At 34.1% G+C, this 24,384-nt stretch overlaps 1 protein-coding gene across 6 annotated transcripts in view; it reads left to right on the top strand.

Annotated features, from left to right (window-relative positions):
* The window catches only part of TAF2 (TATA-box binding protein associated factor 2), a 78,060-nt gene that overhangs the window by 22,912 nt on the left and 30,764 nt on the right, over window positions 1–24,384 (top strand). For 4 of the 6 annotated variants that reach the window (XM_067017160.1, XM_059043440.2, XM_059043435.2 and 1 more), the window contains 13 exons: window positions 1,123–1,208; window positions 4,073–4,208; window positions 5,216–5,370; window positions 6,026–6,140; window positions 6,498–6,607; window positions 8,457–8,522; window positions 10,518–10,770; window positions 12,264–12,404; window positions 14,521–14,661; window positions 15,023–15,133; window positions 19,260–19,453; window positions 20,288–20,427; window positions 22,767–22,836. In XM_067017160.1, coding sequence (XP_066873261.1) covers window positions 1,123–1,208; window positions 4,073–4,208; window positions 5,216–5,370; window positions 6,026–6,140; window positions 6,498–6,607; window positions 8,457–8,522; window positions 10,518–10,770; window positions 12,264–12,404; window positions 14,521–14,661; window positions 15,023–15,133; window positions 19,260–19,453; window positions 20,288–20,427; window positions 22,767–22,836 — 1,718 coding nt within the window. The remainder of the gene's footprint in view (window positions 1–1,122; window positions 1,209–4,072; window positions 4,209–5,215; window positions 5,371–6,025; window positions 6,141–6,497; window positions 6,608–8,456; window positions 8,523–10,517; window positions 10,771–12,263; window positions 12,405–14,520; window positions 14,662–15,022; window positions 15,134–19,259; window positions 19,454–20,287; window positions 20,428–22,766; window positions 22,837–24,384) is intronic. The other 2 variants (XM_059043441.2, XM_067017159.1) reach the window with 1 other exon arrangement.

Raw genomic sequence — 24,384 nt, 5'->3', positions numbered from 1 at the left:
GATTCTGAGACATTATACATGTAATGTGCATAGTGCCTAGGTCATAATAAGTACTTATTCTATGTTGGCTAGTCCTTCAGTGTATTTATGTTCTCTGTCATTTTCACATCTTTTCCCATTATTTAAAGATTTGGCCAAAAAGAGAAAGTTGTATTTTGCCTAGGCCATTCTGTTCATATGCATTTTAATCATATCATGTTTATCTTCTCACCTCTCAGGTGGAAAAATTTCAGCCTTTAATAGCCTCATTAAATAGACCCCCTCTATCCTCCTTCTTTTCTCATTTTATATACCTTCACCATCTAAACCTAAACTTAAGTAAGCCAAAAAGTAATTGCAAAAGATTTCAAATATTGAGAACTATAAAAGATTCATACATCTAGAACTGAAGAGTCCATTTTTAATTTCAAAAACATACAGTGTTTCAGGCACTGTTATAAACATTTTATAAATAGTAACTATCTTAATCCTCCTAACCACTCTGTTATTATTTGCATTTTACAGATAAGGAAACTGAGGTGTAGAGAGATTAAGTTATTTGGCTAAAGTTACACAGTTAGTAAGTAGTAGAGCCAGGACTCAAACCTGGCTTTTAACCACTTCATTATGATTTTTACCACTTCTCTGTACTGCTTGTATGTTACTTAAACTAGTCATGAATCTCCAGCACAGTTGTGTTGTCTTTTTTTCCACTTAAACTTTTATTTTTTCATTTTGATCTGTGTCATATTAAAGAAAACTAGAGAAGTTTTAAAATTATAGATCCTGAAATAATTTTATCCCTATTTGTTTTTACTTGCTTAAATCCTCCACCAGAAGCAAAATACAGAGAAGGAAGAAATAAACTTGGAGAACAGGTCAGAGAGGTTGGGGAGAGCCATTAGGAAAAGTTGCCAGGCTACTGGCCAGCCCTAAAGTCACAAAATAGAGAAGGCTTTTTGGCTCTATCATTCAGCCAGTTGGGTAGTCTGCTTTGTTTATAACATAAACTACCCTTCAAATACATTTCATTTATTTTCAGAAATTTACATTCTGTTCCAGGAAATTCGAAACCACAGCTGAATTCTAAAATTTGATATGTAAAATAATTTTCTCTGACCCCTATTTTTATATCTTTTTAAGGAGCTGGACAAAATAGTGGCGTATGAACTAAAAACTGGTGGAGTTTTATTACATCCCATATTTGGTGGAGGAAAAGAGAAGGATAAGTATGTCTATTGTTCAGAGATACTACAAACCTTGTTTTATGGGATTAGTCTTTTAGGATCACTTGTATGTGTGTCGAGGCCCACACAGGCCAAAGAAGTGGTAATAATGGTCTGTAATAATACTGAGCCCACAGACAGTGGTAGTATTCTAATTACTCCTTTCATTACTATTGCATGTGATGACTGTAAATGGATTTAAACATTAAAAAAACACTAAAAATAAAGCTTTTTTCTTTTTCATGTTAATTTCCTAATGCTAATGTAGCGTGCTATTCTCGTAAATGTTTAAAAATAATAGAAAAGGCAAAGTAGATGATTTCAGCATCAACACATCTTACCTGTACCTGTTTATCTGAATGGTCAGCTACCTAGACACTTATTTACTCTTTCCTTTCTTCCCTCTTTCCTTTTATTTCCCTCTTTCTCACTTTCCTTCTTTTCTTTCCCTTTCTATTTTTTAGCAAGTCACTGAGACAACCACTTATAACAACATAATGGTACTAGCAGGGGTTCTTATTTGTTCTAGGGTCCATGAATTCCCTAAGGGAATATGGATTGAATTGGATGGGAAAGTTTTTCTGTATTTTTTACTCGCCATTAACTGAAATTTCATATTTCTTTTAATTATGACTGTAGGTAACAGACAATGCTGTTACTTTGTCAACAGTAGAAATCATGGATGTTTTCTTGTCATATTTTAATTGTTAGCAAGTATCTCGAAATATTCTTTGCACTCATTACCTTAAAATTACTACAGTAGACCACTGCTAGATCTTGTTATTTAATGCATTAATAAACTAGCACATATGTTGGTAATGTCGTAGTTTTAAAAAATATTTTGATAATTGTATTTCATTATAATTGGTTTCTTTGTAAACCTGTGGTGGTGTTTTTTTTGGGTTTTTTTTTTTTGTGCGGTACGCGGGCCTCTCACCGCCGTGGCCTCTCCCACCGCGGAGCACAGGCTCCGGACGCGCAGGCCCAGCAGCCATGGCTCACGGGCCCAGCCGCTCCGCCGCACGTGGGATCTTCCCGGACCAGGGCGCGAACCCGTGTCCCCTGCATCGGCAGGCGGACTCCCAACCACTGCGCCACCAGGGAAGCCCCACCTGTGTATTTTATTGTGCACATTTAAAAGCAGTTTTTTCTGTGGTCCGTAGTCTTTTAATTTGGTGGAAGTATGGTCACTGAGACAAGATTAAGTCAGTGGGAAGGCATAGGAATTTGGAGTTAGACAGACTTGGATATTTGTAGTTACTGATTTTTGTGAGCCTAGAAAATTGTATAGCCTTTGTGAGTGTGTGTGTTTTAATGTGTAAAACAACAATGATGATCCATCTTAACCATGTTGGTTGCCAGGATTACTTGAGATAAAGCTTTATACATAGTATGCACTCATTAAAATGTTAGTTCCTTTCACTTTCTTCTCTTGACTGCCTGCTATATGGCAGTTTCCCAGCATATAATTAGAGCATTCCCATTGTGTATAAATATTTACACTAAATGCTTTTACCTTTGTTCTGTCCATTTATTTAGTTCCTTTTGTATGTTTGATTTTCAAAATTTATGTATAAAAGCAACACATGAATGCATGCTCTTTGCAGAGATTCAAAACAAGACAGTTCAGAAGCATGTGGAGTAAAAAGTAAAAGATCTTTTTTTAGCCCTCTTACCACTTCTCACTCCCATCACTTCCTCTCCTTGGAGATAACCATGATTATACATTTGGTATTTTGTCTTCCAGACCTCTTTTTTTTTTTCTGGTCTTTATTTATGTGTATATGGCAGTTACAAAATATAATTTAGTCATGCGTGTTACTGTGTACTTTTTAAAAAGATTAACCGTTTCTGTATCTTGGCAAGCATTCCATGTGACTGTAGTGAATTTACTTTGTTCTATTTATGTGCTATATAGTATTCCATTATACCTTGGAATTTATTTAACCTTTATCATATTGCTGTCCATAAGCTCAGAAGTAATAAGTGGAGTATAGAAGTAAATTTTCAAATATCAAATTACAAAATTTTATATTTCAGTATGCCATGCTTTTTAAGGAGGTGTAATGACTATTCTTACACATTGATTGTGAGAGTATAATTTGGTACACTGATTTTGAAGGGTAATTTGTTAGTATCAGAATTTTAAAATGGGTAATTTTTAGATTCAGCAATTCAACTTCTGAGTATGTTATCATATAGAAATTATTCTTCTAGATATTTGCCATACAGAAATACCTGCACATGTATGAAAAGATAATCACTGTAGCATTATTTGAAATCATAAAAAAGTATACCTAAACACCTTAAATGTTCATGTATGGTGTAAATATTTTTTACAGACTGTACCTATCTTTTAATTTACTGATGATCTCTCATGTCAGAATTTTTAATTTTTATATAGTCTGGTCTTTATGTCCTCTGGATTTTATATTTTTCCTTGTGAAGATTTTTGCCACCCCAAAATTATGAAAAGAAATTTTTTTCCTTTATTTTCTTCTAGTACTTTTATAATTGTTTTTGTTTAAGATATGTACTCCATCTTGAATGTTTTTTGTGTATGCTTTAACCTGGGGATATTGATTGGAATTGCATTGATTGTGTGGGTGAATTTGGAAAGCATTGAAATATTTACACTATTGTGTCTTCCTACCAGGAGGTTGGCATGTGTTTCTGTTCATTCAAATTTTCCTTTATGTCTAGTTAAGTTATTTTTAGATGTTTCCCAGTCTTCATTGCTCTCATATTAAGGAAATTGCTAAGGTATTCCCGTGAGGTTTTTGATTTATTGTCTTGATGTAGCTATGAAATTTATTGTTTATTTAATTCAAATTTGTTATATTAAACAAATCTGTTTATTTTTTTAGTCCAGCATCCCATCTACACTTTTCCATAAAGCATCCACATACACTCTCCTGGGAATACTACACTATGTTTCAGTGTAAAGCTCACCTTGTGATGAGATTGATTGAAAATAGGATCAGTATGGAATTTATGTTACAAGTAAGTATTAAAGAACTTAGCAATTGTAAAGAAAGATTTGTTCTATATGTATATAATTTGAATACTATTCTGTAGAATAGGAGTCAGGGCATCCAATTAGCTGTTTGCCCAGTAAATAACCTGTTCTTTTTGTTTGTGTTTCCTCAGATGTAGAGTGGGTATGAATACTTGACCCACTAAATGCAGGATTTTTATGCAGATAAAACTAAAATGTGAGGTTAAAAGTAAAACCTGTTTATGCTATGATTTTGTGTTTGGCATTATTTAGAATATTAAGGGTGAAGTGCCATTTACAAATATTTTCAATAGAAAAAAGCAAATTTATCTAAAAGATAGTTATTTTTGCTATCGCTAAATTCTGCCATATGTTTTAAGCAAGTTTTGGCGGAAATAGTTGATATGTACTAGTTGAGGTAATAGAAGCCAGTTGTATTATAAATGTTCAGCTATTCTTTTTCCATTGATAATATTCTTAGAAGTAAGTGGAAAATAACTTTTTAGTAATCTTTTTTTAAAAAGCATTTTAAATTTGCCTTAAAGTTAAGTTTCTTGAATCCTTCTGTCCTTTATCTTGCCTTTAAAGAACAGAAATATTAAATGAGATGTGGTCTGTAAAGAGCCGGTTCACTTCTTAGAGTGGTATAAATGCAAATGAGTGTTCTCAACTTCTTAAAGAACGTATAGTTCCTATGTAAAACTCGTAGCACAATATGTTATAGGTGTTGTATATTATTATAGCTCTTAAAAACACAGTATTCATTGTCTGGCCAGGATGTCATTAAAATTCAATTATATTTAGGGGAAGAATGATTTTATAGTCCGGCTGTTTAAATCTTTTCATGCTTCCACTGCTAATAGTCTTTAACTAAAACAATCAGTGAAGTAAGATGTGAAATTGTCTTCTGTAATTGTCTATAATAAAGTTATAATGCAAAGTGGGAATAGTACAGAATTGCAAGCAATGTATATTATCTTATACAAACTAAATGATACTTTGACTCTTGCAGGTTTTCAATAAACTGCTAAGTTTGGCTAGTACTGCTTCATCTCAGAAGTTCCAGTCACATATGTGGAGTCAGATGTTGGTTTCCACATCTGGATTTTTGAAATCCATCTCGAATGTCTCTGGCAAAGACATCCAGCCTTTAATAAAGCAGTGGGTGTATCCTTTTCAATAGCAATTCAGCAAAGGAGGGAAGGTTATGTGTATAAGGGGAAGGAGGAAGAAAAGGGCTTTGTGGGATGAAAGGAGGTAAATAATAGTAGAAATAACCAGGAACTGTAAATCATTTCCTCTAAGGTGCCTACTAATTATTGAGACACACATACATACACATCTGTATTTGTAAAATTTGGCATATTTTAAAGTACCTTTTAGTGTGTGAGTATAGCCATAGGCATAATGGTGAGGGAGGTAAATAATCCACCAGACAGCCCTGTAGGATTACTTGTAAGATGCAGTGGTCTGGTGACTTTTAGATGTGGTTAGGGGTTGGCACAATTTGAGTGGTATCTTGGAACTTTTCAATTGTTACATTTTTTTTCATTTCAAAGCACTATATTAATAACCCAGTGGAATGGTTTTGCTTCTTTCAAAAGAACTAATTTCTTAATGTTTCAGAATTTCTTTTTAAATCTGGGGAAACATTTTTCACAAGAATTTTGAATACTTTGCCACCTGGTTTAGAGTGGAGTATGCTCTTAAGCTTTGAACCTGGGGGGAATGCACTTGAAAATTATTACTACCCTAATGAATAATTTATTTTGTTTAGTACATATTTATTTTAGTATGCAAAAATTCCTTTACAATTCTTCAGAGACCAGAGCGGAGTGGTAAAATTTTATGGAAGTTTTGCCTTTAATAGAAAACGAAATGTCTTGGAATTGGAAATAAAACAAGATTATACATCTCCTGGAACTCAGAAATATGTGGTAAGTTTTTTTTTCCAAAATGGCCTTCTGCACTGCTTTCTCGCCAGTTTAAATAAAGGAAGGGTTTATGGGTGGGGAGCTGGTTGGAAGTTTCATAGTGAGATTTTGTTTGCAAAGAATGAAATTGAGAAAACACCAAGTGTCAGGGAAGGGAGAAGAGGGTTGCTGATAGAGATCTTGGAGGAAACAAATTCTCCCAGTTATCCCCACCTCTGGCACCAGCTGCCTTTCTGTGTCTCCACATGGAGATCTTGTATAGTGTTATTTTATATCTTGATATATATACCTGTACAAATAAGAACACATATTGGTTTTTTTTTCTAGTACTATCTTTGAACAGTATGTTTCTTTTTAAAGGGACCACTTAAAGTGACAGTACAGGAGTTAGATGGATCCTTCAATCATACATTGCAAATTGAAGAAAACAGTCTTAAACATGATATACCCTGCCATTCCAAAAGCAGAAGGTAGGCATTGGATCATAACTATAAACTTCAGTCTCACAGATTAAAATGCCAAAATAAAAACCCTAATGTATACCAATTTTTAAGTAGAGAACATGTTATCTAGTATTTTTTCCCCCTTTTACTTCAAGTTAGTATTACCAAACTTTTTTTTTTTGGGGGGGGGGGGGCTGCGTTGGGTCTTTGTTGCTGTGCACGGGCTTCTCATTGCGGTGGCTTCTCTTGTTGCGGAGCATGGACTCTAGGTGCGCAGGCTTCATTAGTTGTAGCACACGGGCTCAGTAGTTGTGGCTTGTCAGCTCTAGAGCACAGGCTCAGTAGTTGTGGCGCACAGGCTTAGTTGCTCCGTGGCATGTGGGATCTTCCCAGACCTGGGCTCAAACCCGTGTCCCCTGCATTGGCAGGCAGATTCTTAACCGCTGTGCCACCAGGGAAGTCCCCAAACATTCTTTATTTGCTTTCTGTTCTTGACAACATTTGTATCCTTAGAATTAAATAATTAATCTTAAAATTTAGGTTTGAGAATCCTTATTTTGTGGGGACAGGGGGAGGTGGAATGGAAGTTTGAGTTTTTGGAGCCAGGAAAAATTCAAGACAAATTGCTTAGGTTCATTCTTATTAGTCTCATTTGATTAATATCTACAGAAAATATTGGGGAAATAATCATTGACTATAAGGAAAGTAGCTGAATACATATGTCACGAAAAGCCCCTGCATCTTCTTTACTACGTCTCCTTTACTCTCCCTTTTCTCTGTATCACCATGCCCTGAAAGAACATTCTTGATGTTTTTCAAAGGCACGTTACCAGTTTACTTAAAAAATGTCCAATGGTTTATCTTTTATTTAATATATTTTTTCTTTACCACTTTTTTGTTTTTCAATTCAGCTGTTAGCATATACTCTGAATAGTGAAAGGAATGTGTAGTAATATCAAAATTTCAGGGACAGAAGTCTTATACTTATGACTACACTTAGGTTATCTCAGACAGACAAGAATGTCAGTTGATTTTGAAGGCGTTTAGAGAACTTGATTCTGAAATCTCTGTAATCATTCTCTGAAAATTCTTTCTTCATTCAAAGTGAAATTCTTCTTTTTGTCCTGTCCACCTTTGAAATCGAGAACATCTGATTGCTACCCTTTTCATAACATTTCCTTTGTTTTGCTTTCTCTGTAGTAATAGCACATCATTTATGTATCCTTTGGTGTGAGGAACATAAGAAGACTGTGCTCTCTTTTTCTATTTTGTCCTCATGTGATGATGCATTTAGTGTAGTGTCCAGTAGATTTTATGATTCAGGAGTAATTTGCATGGAAGCAGTTGCTTTTGTTTCGGCTTATCTTAAATCTTGTGCATATTAATTAATTATACATATTAATTAGTACTGTTAAGATGTTTTGTAGTTTACCGCTTGCTTTATTTCATATAGGACAGCACCTTGCATGCACATAACATGTTCAGAATTATTTATGTCTCATTTCAGGCCTGGTTATTTTTTCGTTTTTTTATAAAGGATTTCTTTATTTGGTAGATCTCTTATTATTCTGTATAAAACTTCCAGGTACCAGTTCTTGGGAATATATATATGTTTTAAGTTAACATTTAATTTTATACTTCTGATTTTTGTTAAACTTTGATCAGGAAGACATTTTAATATCATTTACTTCATTCCCTTCAGTTTCAAAATAGACAGGTTTTGTGGTGTTTAAATTCCATTACATTTTCTATCTCTTCCTCCTTAGGATATCTTTCAACACTATGTGAAATTCTTAATTTGAACTTCAGCTGCTCTTTATCTGTTTTCAGAATTGGAAATGTCACAATTTTCAGACTTACTTTTCCTTAAATGTAGGAATAAGAAGAAAAAAATTCCACTGATGAATGGAGAAGAAGTTGACATGGATCTTTCTGCAATGGAGTAAGTTAGTTACTTAAGTTTAAGGGTATAACATTTTCTGCATTCTCATTTGTCTTGTAATATATTTACATCTAAAAGTATGTAAATGTCCTGAAATTAGTGCTTTTAATACTTTTAGAAGGCAATAAAAACCTTATGTTGAAAACAAATTTTAACATAAAATTATAATTAATCAAAGAGAGAAAAGTAAATCTAGCCTGGCCCAGGTGAAATTCAGAGGAAGTAGCCTTGAATTAGCTTTCTTGCTTCCCTGGTGTCCTCTAGAGCAGTGCTTCTCAAACTGAAGTGCATGTAAGTCACTTGGGAAATCTTCTTAAAATTCAGTTTCTGACCCAGCTCTTCACTAGTGGGTCGTGATAGTTTGCATTTCCAGTGAGTTCTCAGATGTTATTGGTTTTCTTTGGCTTTTTTCACAAAAAGCCCCAGGGCACTTTGAGACTTGCTATGTTTGCAAAAAACAATTTTTATCATTGTAAAAATTTTGTGGTAATATTTATTGATTGACAGGCATTTTATTTTTAAATATAATGTTGCTCAGAGTTTATTTCACCCATCCATATTGTGCCTGTGTATTTTTTATAGAACATCTGTAATTATTTATTAACTTGGTTACCAAGTATCACTTCTATTTATTACACAGTTTATATACTCTTTGCATATTAAGTCCTTGCCTGTAGTAAGTACCCAGTAGTATTTGTTGAATTGAGTTTATATTTCAGATGGTGTTCTTTGATAAGAGTGGTAGACTAGATTTTTAGGCTGGTTGCTTTTTTCTTTTTTGGCCGCGCCCCAGGCAGCATGAGGAATCTTAGTTCCCCAACCAGGGATCGAACCCGAGCCCTGTGCAGTGGAAGTGTGGAGTCTTAACCACTGGACTGCCAGGGAAGTCTCTAGACAAGATTTTTAAAACTGTTCTTGTTACTTTGAGAGGTACATGAGGATAAATTTATGCTGTACCTCTGAACTATGATTTCAGAACTTTGTTTGATAAAAATGATCATGAATCTAGCATTTTAAAAAAGTCAGCTAAACAAATTAATTTAATAAATTAATAAGAAATAAGTTTATATGGGACTTCCCTGGTGGTCCAATGTCTAAGACTCTGCACTTCCAATGCGGGGGGCCTGGGTTAGATCCCTGGTCAGGGAACTAGATCCCACATGCCACAACTAAAGAGTTCTCATGCTGCAACTAAGAGTTTGCATATCGCAAGTAAAGATCCCACATGCTGCAATGAAGATCCCGCGTGCCACCACTAAGACCGGACGCAGCCAAATAAATAAGTTAATTAAGAAAAAAAAGAAATAAGTTTATTTTAGTTACAGATTGATGTCTCATAAAGAGTGGCATTTATAGCCATTGGCAAGTATTAGACTTTAGGAAGTAAGATGAAGAAATTTGGTCCAATTTCCCCTTTTCACATTATACAGTCACTAATCAAAATCCCCAAATTAATATTTTCAGATGGATTTTTTTGTTGCAACAAGGTCAATATAGGGCTTCCCTGATAGCGCAGTGGTTAAGAATCCGCCTGCCAATGCAGGGACATGGGTTCGAGCCCTCGTCTGGGAAGATCCCACATGCCGCGGAGCAGCTAAGCCCGTGAGCCACAACTACTGAAGCCCGCGCCTAGAGCCCGCGCTCTGCAACAAGAGAAGCCACTGCGATAAGAGAAGCCTGCACACCGCAACGAAGAGTAGCCCCCACTTGCTGCAACTAGAGGAAGCCCACATGCAGCACCAAAGACCCAACACAGCCAAAAATAAATAAACAAATAAATAAACAAATTTATTTTAAAAAGATCCATACAGATTGGACATTGTGAGAAACTTGAAATTCATATTAAACATAATGAGAAAATTATCAAAGTGAGTTTTAAAAACATGAATGCAGTAAAACTGCATGGAGAAGGGAATCTGGTTAATAAATGCTGTGTTTTTATAAATACATGAAATTGAAAAAATAAATAAAAAAGGAAATTATATTTTCTTGCAGTGCTGATTCTCCTTTGCTGTGGATAAGGATAGACCCAGACATGTCGGTATTGAGGAAAGTAGAATTTGAGCAAGCGGATTTTATGTGGCAGTATCAACTCCGCTATGAGAGGGATGTTGTGGCACAGCAAGAGTCCATTTTGGCCTTGGAAAAGTTCCCCACTCCAGCATCTCGGCTTGCCCTTACTGACATATTAGAACAGGAGCAGTGTTTCTACCGCGTGAGAATGTCAGCTTGCTTCTGCCTTGCAAAGGTGAGATTATGTACAGTAGAAAGAAAACAAGATGGCTGATGGATATGCTCCGTGACGGGAGAGGCCACAGCAGTGAGAGGCCCACGTACCGCAAAAAAACAAAAATTAAAAAAATAAAAAAACAAATATCTCTGAAGGTGAATTAAAATTCACTGTAGTCTTTAATTTTACTTGCTGGTTGGTCTCTTGAAAGCTTTTGCCAAATGTTTTTAACAAGGCTGATTTGAAGAAACACGTTTTGACCTGAAAATAAATAATGCACTAAAATTTTATAATTGTCAAACTGAAATTGAGAGTTTAAAACCAAAGAGAATTTTCCCATTTTATTGAATTGCCAACCAAAGAAATGTTAAAGCAAAGAATGTAAGAAATTCCTTGGTTTGAGTGATATTTTATATTGTAGTACATGAAATCAGTTCATCTTAATTATCCCACTGTGGTGGTGATTTCTTGTTGGTTTGAGCTTAGTAATCAATATTAGGGATATGGAATTTAAAACGATGGATTCTATTATTTAACGTATTAGAAAAGTTAATTTATTAAGAAAACTACATATTTTTCTTTAGATACAAAAAAAAAAAACCCCTGAAGGTAGAACAAATGAAAGCCAGAAAATGCAGACAAATATTTGGCCAGAAATACTGGGTTCCAGGTATTTAAAAAGCGTATTGTTACTAGGTTCATTCCCTATAGTAACTCTCTTGCCTTCCTCCGTGCTAAATCCACTTGTCCAACATTTCAACAGATTATAATGGTTTAGATTTGTTTTATCTCTAATGGTAACTAGTGAGCAGTTTGATTCCTACATCTACTCAGATATATGAGGGAAAATGTGATTTTCTTTGATAATCATCTGCTAAGGATGTAATTTCATTGCTCCTATAACGTTCTTCGTGATTCTCACATGCTAAATTCTTAGCAGATCCATAAAATTATAGACTTATTTAAAGTTAATTATAATTTCATTCTTTTCAGACATGATTTTTATATACACTAAAAGTATCAATAGCAAGATGTGGATTTTTTTGTAAAGTGTTCTTACAGACTTAAGTGGTAGCACTGTACTTGCTTATTTTTAAATTAGGGTAGATGTAAAAACCTTATTTAAAATCCATGGTGATGTTTCTATCTGATAAATTTAAAACATTAGAACTGCATCTGCCTAAATGGACAAAACTTACTCAGAATAAAAGTCTTTGCAAACAAGTTTCGTTAAAGCATAAGAAGAGTGCTCCAATTTAGAAACTAACTTGTAGAAAACAGTTACAAGTGTACATAAGAATTTTAGGGGGGGTGGAGTTTATATATATTTATAAATAAATATATTTATATACATTTTCTTGGAAATGATCATGAGAAGCTAAAATGTATTAAATTTCTAAGAACTGAAATTGTTAAAAATGAATCTGTATTGATAACTTTTAGATAGATATTTATTTAAAAATATGTTTTCCATGGTGATAGAAATTACTTCATTTTCTAATTACTTGCAGATTGCAAATTCAATGGTGAGCACATGGACAGGACCACCAGCCATGAAGTCACTCTTTACTAGGATGTTTTGTTGTAAAACTTGTCCAAACATTGTGAAAACAAACAACTTTATGAGCTTTCAAAGTTACTTTCTACAGAAGGTACAGTTTCCCTTCTAGCTTTCTTATGATTGTTTTTTGCCGATATCTGTATATCTCAGTTTAACCTGGGGACTCTTCACATATTATTTACTTTCTTATAAATGATTCTGTCTGTGTTCTCTTTTTGCTTCTAAAATGTTTTCCAAAGTTTCAGTTGTTCATTGATTTTATGAACTGTGTGCGAGTAAGTCACTGTCCATATTAATACTAAAGTAAGTAGAAATGGATAATTTGGCTTTTTGGTTGGTTACATGGGGGATGGTGGTATGGGTAAGCCCTTCTGATGGCCATCCTTGTAGGGTGTGGGCAGCACCTCTGAGGCAGAGACAGTACAGCACGCAGCTCTAGCTTCAGTCCCAGCTCCGCTGCTCACTAGCAGTTTGCAAGAGGACACGTTTCTTAACTCTCTAAGCCTCAATTAACTCAACTGTAAATTTATCTTTTTTTAGAATTAAATAATATCGAGCATGTGAAGTGTTTCACACTATATTTTTATCAAATAGCAAGTTTTTTACAAATGGTAATTTAGAAAGTGGTGGTGTGATAGAGTTGTTGTTTTAGGAAGTGATGTGGGAATGGCAGGGTGGTCAGCATTTGGGCAATTTGGAAATCGTTTGTAAAATATTTTGAGTAATTTAATAATGAAGGTCCAGATTAGATTAACTAGATTGAACTAGAAGGAGGAGTGAAGCTGAAGTAGAAAAAAACTAATGAAGCCTATTCTTTCATGATTTGGTGTTGAAGAGTGTGAGAAAGGTGACATACTGAGGATAAAGCAAGGCTGAGAAAAGGACATTTCAGGTTTTGTTTTGTATAGAGGGAGAAAAAGCGTGAGGCATGTTTGGCACAGAGAAAGGAACCAGTGGAGAAGCAGAGATGAAATATTCATCTCTTGGGAGCAAGTAAATATAGAAAACATAAGATAGAGCAAATTCTGAAGTTATTAGTACTGGGTGGGGACATAGTTGTGAGGTTAATTTTAGAAAAGATAAGAACATTCCTTTTTCTGAGGCAGGTAGAAAGCAGATTAAAAGTAAATGAAATGATAGATGTTGAGGGGAATGTTAAGCAAGGTGAGATTTATGTGATGGAGAGAAATGTGAAAAGAATTACCCAGCCACATTGAGACACATGCTGAGAGTGGAAGCCATGACATCTTGATAGTGAATTTCATCAGCACAACAGATTCAGGAGATCGGGTTTGGGGAAAGCCAATATTGGTGTGATCAGAGAAGTCTGAGACATCCTGTTACATTAAAGAACCGGGCATTTCATAGTACCTGAACATGTTGCTCAGCTATTGCCATTTCACTAATGTATGGTCTGGCAGCAAGTTAATTTCTGTGACTGCCAAATACGTCCCCTTCATTATGCCATTGTGCTTCCATATACCTGAGATCAATATTTAGATTGGGAGTTGTGATCCATTAATGAGGGGGGTCATGAAATCAATTTGGAAGTTTTGTTTTTTTTAAATAAAAGAGAACAATAGGCAGTATCAGAATGCGACACATGAAATAAGGGTATGTGTAAGGTTTTTTTGGTTTATTTTTTACTTTGTATACATGACATATAGTGTGTGTGTGTGTGTGTGTGTGTGTGAGGTTGGGATGTAAATGTATTTCTTACTGTGGGTTACAGTCAAAAAAATTGGAAAAGCAGTGCTTGTAGACTAGTTCACCTTTCACATAATACTTCTAGTGGCAGAAAAGAGAGAGAGAGAGGATTAGTGCTTAAATCAAATTTAAGTCCTATTTCTCTGGGAAAAAACCTTTCCCTCAGTTCTTACAGCATTAATAATAACTACTGTAACACTGACCGTCCCCTTGCTTCTGGTCCTTCAAGCAAGCAAAGGAGCCACGCTACTTTCTGTCACCCAGTTTAGAGGGAATAGTTATTTTGAATCAGAAGGCGGGGTAGTCCAGATCTCTCTGTGTACTGGGGACTGTGATGTCTATTTGTCTATAGTTCTGCCTCGAGTTTGAATAGCTTGGTTTTACTGGTAGAGGTTACCACTGTGAGTCAGGCTTATATACTTCCTTAGAAAAGTTGCCTATGAAAATTTGGAAAGGAGAAAGTTAAGCTGGATTTTAGATAATTTACCATTTTTCCTTAGGCTGAGAATGGGGCGGTGGTACTGGAGAATCAGTATCTTCTCAGACTGGTGATTGAACTCTACTGTCTGCCTGCCACATGCCTCCAGCCACTGTATCCGTTAATCCTGAAAATGGTTGTGAGGAAACTAGACTCCTGCTCAGTAAGCAACTAGCTATAATAATCCATCTCAGTAGGTAGTGGAGTAGAAGTTGAACAATGGTCTTATCTAATGTTAAAGCCCATACCTTGTCTCTTGTAAAACACAGAACTGAATTTAAATTTACACATACCTCTTCTAACAAATGGGCTACAGAGTGTATCCAGTTATGCAGCTTTCCCCTTGGTTTCCTACTCAGCTCCTTTGTTAGCATGTTTGAGACATGTTCCCAGTGGGAGGGGGTAGGAGTCGGTGGGGGTTGGGGTCCATCCAGATACCTGTGTCAGCCCCAGAGTAACCCTGTTTCAGCATATTACTTCATTGAATTATAGTAATGAAAATTTAAAAAAAATTTTTTTTGTAGACTATGCCAGTTGCGATGGCTTTATTGAGAGATGTTCATAACCTTTGTCCCAAAGAAGTCTTAACATTTATTTTAGACTTAATCAAGTACAATGACAACAGAAAAAATAAGGTAAGATATCTTAGTATTATAAAAGTAGCCAGTGATATTTTGTTTTTAAAGAAATACTTAGACTGTGAAATCATTGTTGTGTCCATTATACTTGAAATTTCTAGAGAAAGAAATACACAAACATGATTTATTATAATAATCAGTAGATGAAAGCCAAGATTACTTGGTTTTTAAATGTCCTTATACCTGTTATAACATGGAGATAGAAGTACATCAAATTTTGGGAACTCAGCTAACTTTTGTTTTGGTGAAGTCTGACAGCCCAATTTTATTTTTATTCCTTTTTTCTTTTATCCAGTGATACCCAGAAAACAGTTCCTCTTGGGATAACTTGTTCATTGATGAATTTGACTTTTTTCTTTTTTACCATTATGTGTGTTTTACTCATTTATTTAGTAAATAGCTATTGAATGCCATGCTTCAAAAGTTATTTCACCTTACTTGTTATCATTCTAACCATCAGCAAGTGTTCTTGAGAATATATGCTATGCTAGGCAGTATACCATGTTACATAGAAAGAATGCATGGTAGTTGCCATCTGGAATTTCATTTAAATTAAACATCTATTGAAGAACTGCTGCATATCACAGTCTGATTCTGGGGCCTCAAGGATTCAGCCTAATGGGGAAATGAGACAAGTAAACAGGTTGTTCATAACTGCTCAAGTGGAGGTATGTACACACAAATTTCTAGGGCGATTCGGAGGAAGTAGTGCCTTCTTCCAGGGGTATAGAGAGACACTCAAGGAAGTTTTGTACATAAGATGTGACCCTCAAACTGAGTCATAAACACTAGGATTTTCCCAGTCTGAGTAGGGCCACCCTAGGAAGGTTGCTCCGAGCAGAAGGAACAGCACATGTAATGACACGTGTAACTTGTAGGATAAGTTGAATTCATGAGAAGTTTAATAAAACATTACAACAGTTAAAAAAAAGTCACAAGTGGACTTCCCTGGTGGCGCAGTGGTTAAGAATCTGCCTGCCAGTGCAGGGGACATGGGTTCGAGCCCTGGTCCGGGAAGATCCCACATGCTGCGGAGCAATAAGCCCGTGCGCCACAGCTACTGAGCCTGTGCTCTAGAGCCCGTGAGCTACAACTACTGAGCCTGCGTGCCACAACTACTGAAGCCTGCCCGCCTGGACCCCGTGACTCCGTGACAAGAGAAGCCACTGCAGTGAGAAGCCCACTCACCGTGACGAAGAGTAGCCCCCGCTCGCTGAAACTAGAGAAAGCCCGCGCGCACAGCAACAAAGAACCAATCCAGCCAAAAATAAATAAATAAATAAATGAATTTTTAAAAAGGCACAAGTATTTTATTTACAAATGGTGATTTATAGTGAAAATCAAGAAGGCAAAAATTTCCTCTTTAAGTCAGTAGAGTAACATTCAAATGATTTAAGAGTCCTTAAAAAAATTAGTTCTTTAAAAGGATACATTATAGCTGATACACTTTTTCCTTCTATTTTTGAATATTGTTAAAAAAGTTTTTGTAAGATTCTTTCCTTCCTAATCTGCTGGTTTGTTTTGACTTTCACTTATAGTATTGCTTTCTTCTTCTACATGTGAATTTCTTTTATTTGAAGATATAATTGTCTTCAATTAAGACCAGCATACATCTTAATCCCTGAAGACATTAAGGACAGAATAAATGCAAATAATAACAACAGTAATAATAGCTAGTTTTTTGTATGTTCCATGGCCTGTACCAAAACTTGATTAATATGATCCTCATCAGATCTCTGAGATAGATACTATAATTATCTCAGTTTCCATTTGAGGAGATAGAAGCTAATAAAAGCTAACAGATTTACTCAAGGTCATATGTGCAGTAGGGCGAGGAGTAAAACCCAGATTTGTCTGATGTCAAAACTTAAAAATTATGGTCGAGAGAAAAAGATTATGTTGTTATTTAAAGATTTGCAGATTAACGGATTAAAACTGGAAGAAAAGATGTGATTGGATGGTGCCTAAGAATATGTCATTGATTTTCTTATGTTTGTTTTTAAAGTACTTCACTTCCAACCACTAATGATTTGTCTCTGAGGGCTTTGGTTAAGCATATATTTTTTTTAAAAGGTTCACTATATAAAGTTATAAAGTGCATGAGAAGAAATGAAAGATTTTTCTGCAGTTAAGATTAAATTAGAAATACAGAAGATTAAATGCCAAAAAGAAGTTGGGATTTGGGGGTGGGGAGATATTTTTTAAAATTTTAACATCTCATGAATTGGGCAGGAGCATTAAATTCAATATTCTAGATAACTTACTTTTCAAGAAGACTAAAATTAAATCCCTTTCAAGCCTGGTTATTAGCCATTTTATATGAAAATCTTTTATATATACGCATGAATTTCTAACATATATTTCTAATAAATCGTATATACATTGATGAAATTTGTCTTCTTAAATAAATATGCAGAACATGGGTTGAACTATTCCTGATACCAAACGATCATTGTTAAAAATTTCAGTCCACCTTTGCTGCAGTACGTTGACGTTGATGCCTTCAATTTTTTTTTTGTAGGAAGTTTTGCTATATGTACTAAATGCCCCCACACCCCCCAGTTGTGTTTCACAAATTATTCTTCACTTGACTTTGGGGTGATCAGATAATCTAGCCTGTTCGAGTAGGAGTGTAGTGTCTGTGAGAATTGGATATGGTCTGAGGGGTAAATGTTAAGTAGTTTGGTTTTTGTCCGTCATCCACATCCCCGTCTCATTTTTAATTTCCGAGTTTATTCTGTGCTCTAAATACTTAGTTCAGAAACAATGGTTAAGTAAATGGTCTTTTGCTTTGTTAGCAAAGTAGTTATCAGAAGTAACAATGAAACTATAAAAATACTTGGAGAAAACCTATAAACATTATTTAAGTGATCTCTGAATGCAAGTGGCCTTTCTGAGTGTGAAACAAAACTTAGAAACCGTAGAGAAAAGGTTGACTGAAGTTACAGAGATTAATTTTTTTAATCATTAGAACAGTTTGAAAACAAAACTCGTCCATGGTGAATACTTGTGGAGTATTTTTTCTTTGGTTTTGTTTGTTTTTATGTGCCTTGGTTTTTTTCCTACCTGATATTCGAACACAGGAATGTTTAGGGACTGTGCCATTATGTGTGTCAGTCAGAGGTTCTGGCTCCATGGTGGAAGTCAGAAGGGGCCAGGTCTTCTTCCTTTGTCTCCTAGCAGTTTGTTTTGCCACAGCATAATCCCAACACTGCTGATAGAAGTAATTAATTTGCTTGCTCCATGTTCAGATTTCTAGGCTAGAGCATCTGAGTTGCTGAGTTTAAATCAAACCACACTCAGATTGCTTTCAATAAATTGCTTCTCTGGGAATTGACTGGGATATGGATTTAGGAATTTTTATTTGTTTTTTTGGATGGTTTCCTCCCTTTTCTCTGCTTCTCTTGCTAGAACTCCTATTATTTGTATGTCATGTGTTCTACACCAGCCTTCCAACTTCCTTGTGCTTTCTTTCCTATTTTTTAATCTCTGTTTTGCTCAAAATTTTAGGAGTTTTTTTCAATTTTATATTCCAATTTAATTTTTATTCTGATTCTCTACATATTTCTTTCTGTTAAAAATGTATTATCCTGTTGGAAGGCATATCATTGGTTACTTCTCAGACAATATTAATGGTCGCTTTTGAATTTTTTTCCCTCTACTGGTTTTCTTTTCCTTGTATACTCTTATTTCCTCCAAGTTGCTTTTCCCACTTTGTTCTGGTCTCTCTTTATGTTAATGCTTTCTTCAACTATCTGGTGACCCTTGGTTGGATGTTTTAGATGAGAATAGAGCACTGAAATAGCTGATTTGAAGCTCTGTATTACCGGCAGGATTTGTGGACTGTGGTCTTCCTTTTAGAGGAATCTGGCTAGATTACTATGAGAGTATCTTACATGTAGTAATCATTTGTCAAGTAAACTAATGTATTTCTAATTAGTAAACCTCTTTCACTCTTTTTTCCATCGTGTGACTCTATACAAAGGACGGAATTGAATACTAACTTGAAAACTTGCTTATGTTTTCAGATAAATTATGTTTTTAAGTTATAATATTTTATTTTATTAACTTTTGACTAGAAATGTAAATTCTGTTGTCTTCTCGTAATTATTTTTTGGCTTAGTTTTCAGATAACTATTATCGTGCAGAAATGATTGATGCCCTTGCCAACTCTGTTACGCCTGCAGTCAGTGTGAATAATGAAGTTCGAACTTTGGATAATTTAAATCCGGATGTGCGACTCATTCTTGAAGAAATCACTAGGTTTCTGAACATGGAAAAACTTCTTCCAAGTTATAGACACACCATCACAGTCAGGTATGATGATTCTTCATATTTGTTTCTTAAAGTTATTTGCTTTCATAATTATAAGAGAAATTTATTTGCATAGAGAATTGGGAAATATAGTAAAGTAAAAGAAAATAAAATCCTATATGATTCTACCACCCATGGATAAATTATTGCTATTTTGGAGAATGGCCTTCTAAATTTTTTCCTCTGGTAAGTATATAAATTTTAAATTATTTGCCGTATTGTATATATAGTTTTTATATTCTGCTTATATCATAAACACTTTCTCATGTCATCAGAAATTATTCATAAGCATTGTATTTGATGTCTGCATAATCTTTTATCCCATTGGATATAATTTAAATTCTATTATAGTTTATCCCTATATTGTTAGGCTTCTTTTAAGATTTTTTGCTTCTGTCAACTTCTTTGTATGTATGACTGTCGAGAAGTTCTATTTCATTAGGAGTTTGCTAAAAAAAAGTTGATTTACCCATTCAACATTATGAACAGTTTCAACTTTCCATATATACTAGTGAATAACCTATATATGTATTGCTAAAACTTCTGGAGAGAATACTTTATTTAAGTTATGTTTTATGCTAAATACATTTTTCTGAAGTATGTTCCAGTTATAAGTATAATACCTGAAACTGAATTTCCAAAGTTTTGAAATTTGTTTTCTTTTAGTAGGGTTTTTTATGGTCATTGCAAAAATTGAATGTTAAAAAATTAAAAAGTGGATTCAAATTACATTCATTTTTCAGCTTACTGTTACGGATTAATTTCTAATGCCTTGGAAACAAGTTTAATTTAGAATACTTTAACAAGAGTATTTAACTATAAATACTATTTTCCTAGTTGTTTGAGAGCCATCCGAGTGCTTCAGAAGAATGGCCATGTGCCAAGTGATCCAGCTCTTTTTAAATCTTACGCAGAATATGGCCACTTTGTGGACATCAGGATAGCAGCTCTGGAAGCAGTTGTTGACTATACTAAAGGTAATGCTTTAGAAATATATGCCCATAATCATTTTATCAATAGAAAGAATTGTTTACCATTTACTATTTAGTTATTAGGGTTTTCATATTATGTACAATACAATATTTTGATTTTAAATTCTTGACTCACTGAGAGTTTTTGGTAAATGTAGAATTCATATAAAAATTAGTAAATGAGGGAAAAGAATAGAGTTATAGATATCTTTGGTCTTTCTGAAAAGTTAGTGTATCATTTTATAGCTTTAATTACATGTTATTTAAAGAAATAGACGGTTTCAAGAAAACATTTCGTACCTGTCAAAACTCTTATCTGTGAAAGTAGAGCAAGAGATACAAGTAGGAACTTCAGGAGGCAGATTAGGCAAGGCTTTGTGAAGTTGAAAAAAAAATAAGGAAAAAAATGAATAAGAGAACACTACATGTTCAAAACATTTTCAGGAATACAGAGGAGAAAGTTAAGGAGATGAAAATGTTTTTAAAAATTGTCATGAAGAATAGAGCAGGTGGAAGAAAAGCAATAATCCCAGAAATAATAGAATACTTTGAAAGAGTGTCACTGAGACTGACCTAAGCTAGAGTCGCATGAAATTTAAAATTTTAAGGTTAAGGAAAAAAATGTATAAGTTCCTAGGAATATCAGAACCCAGTTATTGTACAAGGTGAAAGAATACTGTGGCCTGTAACTTCTTCAGAATAAGAAGAGTTCAAAAGATAGTGAACACAGGCTAACATAATGCTTAGGGAAAATTATGACCTAAGAGTCTCTACTTTGCCAAGTTGTTGTTCCTATAGCCTTGAAGACTTAGAAGTACAGTTCCTATGTAACCTTTTTAAAAACAAAATTCTGAAAGATAATTTTCAGCTGACCTGGAAATGAATCAAAATAATAACTCAAAATTGATGAAAGTGTGATATGAAAGGCCCAGTGACAAGCAACTATGCCTGTAAAATAAAGAGCTAAGCTTAAATATTTGTTAACATGGTTGTAAAATTTAATGCAAATTTCAAAAAAAATTCTTAGAACATAACATGTCAATATAAGAAATATGTAAATTAATCTAAAATTCCAGATTATACTAAAATATGGGAATAATAAAGAAGTTATGATAACATTCTCATCTGAATGTAGAAAGAGAGGAATGGGTGAGGGAAATTCTTTAGTAGATATTGGTTAAGTTTTGCATGTTAAGTAGAGGAAAATATACGCAAATCCTTACAAATTTTTGTAAATTTCAATAGAAATACTGCTTCTAGAAAGACATTATAAAAGAGTAAGAACAATATAGTGTGTGTGTTATATGTGTTGGCCCAAGTTCAGAAAGGGCTGTCGTTTGTTCTTCCTTTTTGTTGAGGGTTAAAGTATTCTTTGTTTTAAAAAATGCTGGTAAAAATAAGGATGTTTTTTCACGTATTTCTTGGCAAGAAAAAAAATGTAATCCTATGTCAGTTTTCAGTTTTATTTTGACTTTTACCAATTTGTGAAATATGGACATCTTGAGGTCTACCAAATACGTCATTATTCCCAGCCAAGGTATATGAATGATGTTCACTCACATAAATCACATAATATGAAGAATTCATGAACTAGTACTACCTGAAATCAAATAGAATGCTAATATTATGATTTCCAAAAAGAATGCTAAATTAATAAGTGTAATTTAATTGAGAGATGTTTAGGTGTGAACCATAAATCCAATTCATTGGAAAATGGAAAATATTAGAAATAAAATTCTAAAAATAAAGCTTTTCAAATCATAAAAGCAATACTTTTTGAAAAGGTAAATGGAAATAGCTAATGAGTTATTTTGTTAGTTAATTATATTTATAGTACTAGTTTTGCAGTTGTTTCTTATGTTATAGTGAAAAGTTAAGGCTGCTCTTTTGTCTTAAATGAAAGAAACCACTTGGGCAGAAACAGTTTACCATACTGTATGATATAGTTGAGATACCATTGAGTATCAAACCTCTCTATAATTTGATTTAAGCATCTAGAAAAATAATTTAAACACATTTCCATTTAGAGTTAATCAACTCTAATTTAGGGCTCTTAGTAAATTACAATTTGTTTTATGTTGTATTTGCTGTTGATTTGTGCCTTAGTGGAAAATATACTCTTGGTCCTGTTTTATGTTTTGGCTACATATATAGCACAGTACTTGCCAAAATTTGCCAAGCGGCCTGTTGCATTAAAAAATGTAAGAAATCACCTACATCCTTCAACTCTGATTGGAAATAAGGCTAAGGCAGAATCCTAAATATTAAGTGTAAACTCCCTATTTGTCACTTGTTTAAATTTGTTATAATTAACAACAAAAGTATTTCTTTATTCTTATTTTCAGTGGACAGGAGTTATGAAGAATTGCAATGGCTACTTAATATGATTCAGAATGACCCTGTACCCTATGTAAGGTTAGTTTTTTTATGCTGTAATATTTTGTTTTTGTAAGTCCTAAAATAAATAATTTCAGAGCATTATACTTGTTCCATGTATATGGAACATGTGTGTAATTTTTGTAAATATAGGAATATGATATCCATTTACTCATGTCCTTTTTTATTTTATTTGCCTTTGGAAAGACATTTTTAAAAATATATTGTTACTAAGGGTAATTCCCTGAATTTTACATGTGATTTCTATTGTAACTTAAAGAAAAGCTTTTGTAACCGTTTTTAGTGCACATGGGGAAGCCCTTATCCTAAAACCTCTGTATCGATTGATTTAATCTATTTTCAGAGTAAATAAGAGCAGTGTTTTGATGTATCCCATTTTGTTCCTTTCTATCTTATATAGAATCTTAATTTTTAATAAATTGACCTAGGATTTTAAAATGTAATATGACATTGTTAAAAATTTAGAAAATAAGGGATAATAAAAGAAAATCCTGGGGCTTCCCTGGTGGCGCAGTGGTTGAGAATCTGCCTGCCAATGCAGGGGACATGGGTTCATGCCCCAGTCCGGGAAGATCCCACATGCCGCAGAGTGGCTGGGCCTGTGAACCATGGCCACTGAGACTGTGCATCTGGACCCTGTGCTCCGCAACGGGAGAGGCCACAACAGTGAGAGAGGCCTGCGTACCACAAAAAAAAAAAAGAAAATCCTGGTCCTGATTTCATTTTTGTATTTTCTTCTTCATTTCCTTCATTTCTGCTGTTTTCTTTTGCAAAGTAGGATATTTATAGTGTATTCGAGCAGGATTAAAATTTTTACCATTTCTGCCATCCTTTCTTTACACCTAATAGACTCAGATTTGTGTTCATATGTTGTAATAATGCAGTTTCATAAAATGAAATTTGAAAGCTGGAAGATAATTTAGATTTTAGCTATTCCAACTAGAAATAAGAACACAGACCTAGGAACATTGTCTTCTTCAACTTTACACATCATTTGGCAGATATTTTTCATCTAAAAAGGCATACAAATAAACTCTGCCTTTTAACTTCACTGAAATGCATCTGAGCATGAAGAATCCATGTAAGAGATTTCAGCTAACTGAAATCTATATTTCAGTGTTTTAAGTGATGCTTATTAAATAAATATTCTTTGTGCAAAGTTCTTCTGTTTGTATTTCATAGTTCTTGATTTGTGATCTGCATTGTATTTTAAGTAATTTATTGATATGTACAAAGGGTAAGGTTGACATGGACAAAAATCTCATAATCACCCATTCTGAAGTAAATATTCATATAAAAGAGAATAGGTAGGAAACCAGCCTTATCTCTATCTGACAGAGCTCATGCATTTGAAAGTTTATAATAAGATGCTGCTGATGACAAGTAGGGACAGAAAGTATAAATACAGTATAAATAAAGCTTATCTTGTATTCATTTATGTTTTCAATTCGCATCAAGAACTAACATCAAGGCACATATTTCTTTTTTAAAAAAATTAATTTATTTATTTTTAACTTATTTTTGGGTGCATTGGGTCTTCGTTGCTGTGCATGGGCTTTCTCTAGT

This window comes from Kogia breviceps, chromosome 17, assembly GCF_026419965.1.
Source record: "Kogia breviceps isolate mKogBre1 chromosome 17, mKogBre1 haplotype 1, whole genome shotgun sequence".
NCBI classification, from domain to species: Eukaryota; Metazoa; Chordata; class Mammalia; order Artiodactyla; family Physeteridae; genus Kogia; species Kogia breviceps.
The sequence above is the reverse complement of the archived record's forward strand: the minus strand, read 5'-3'. Positions and strand labels throughout refer to the sequence as shown.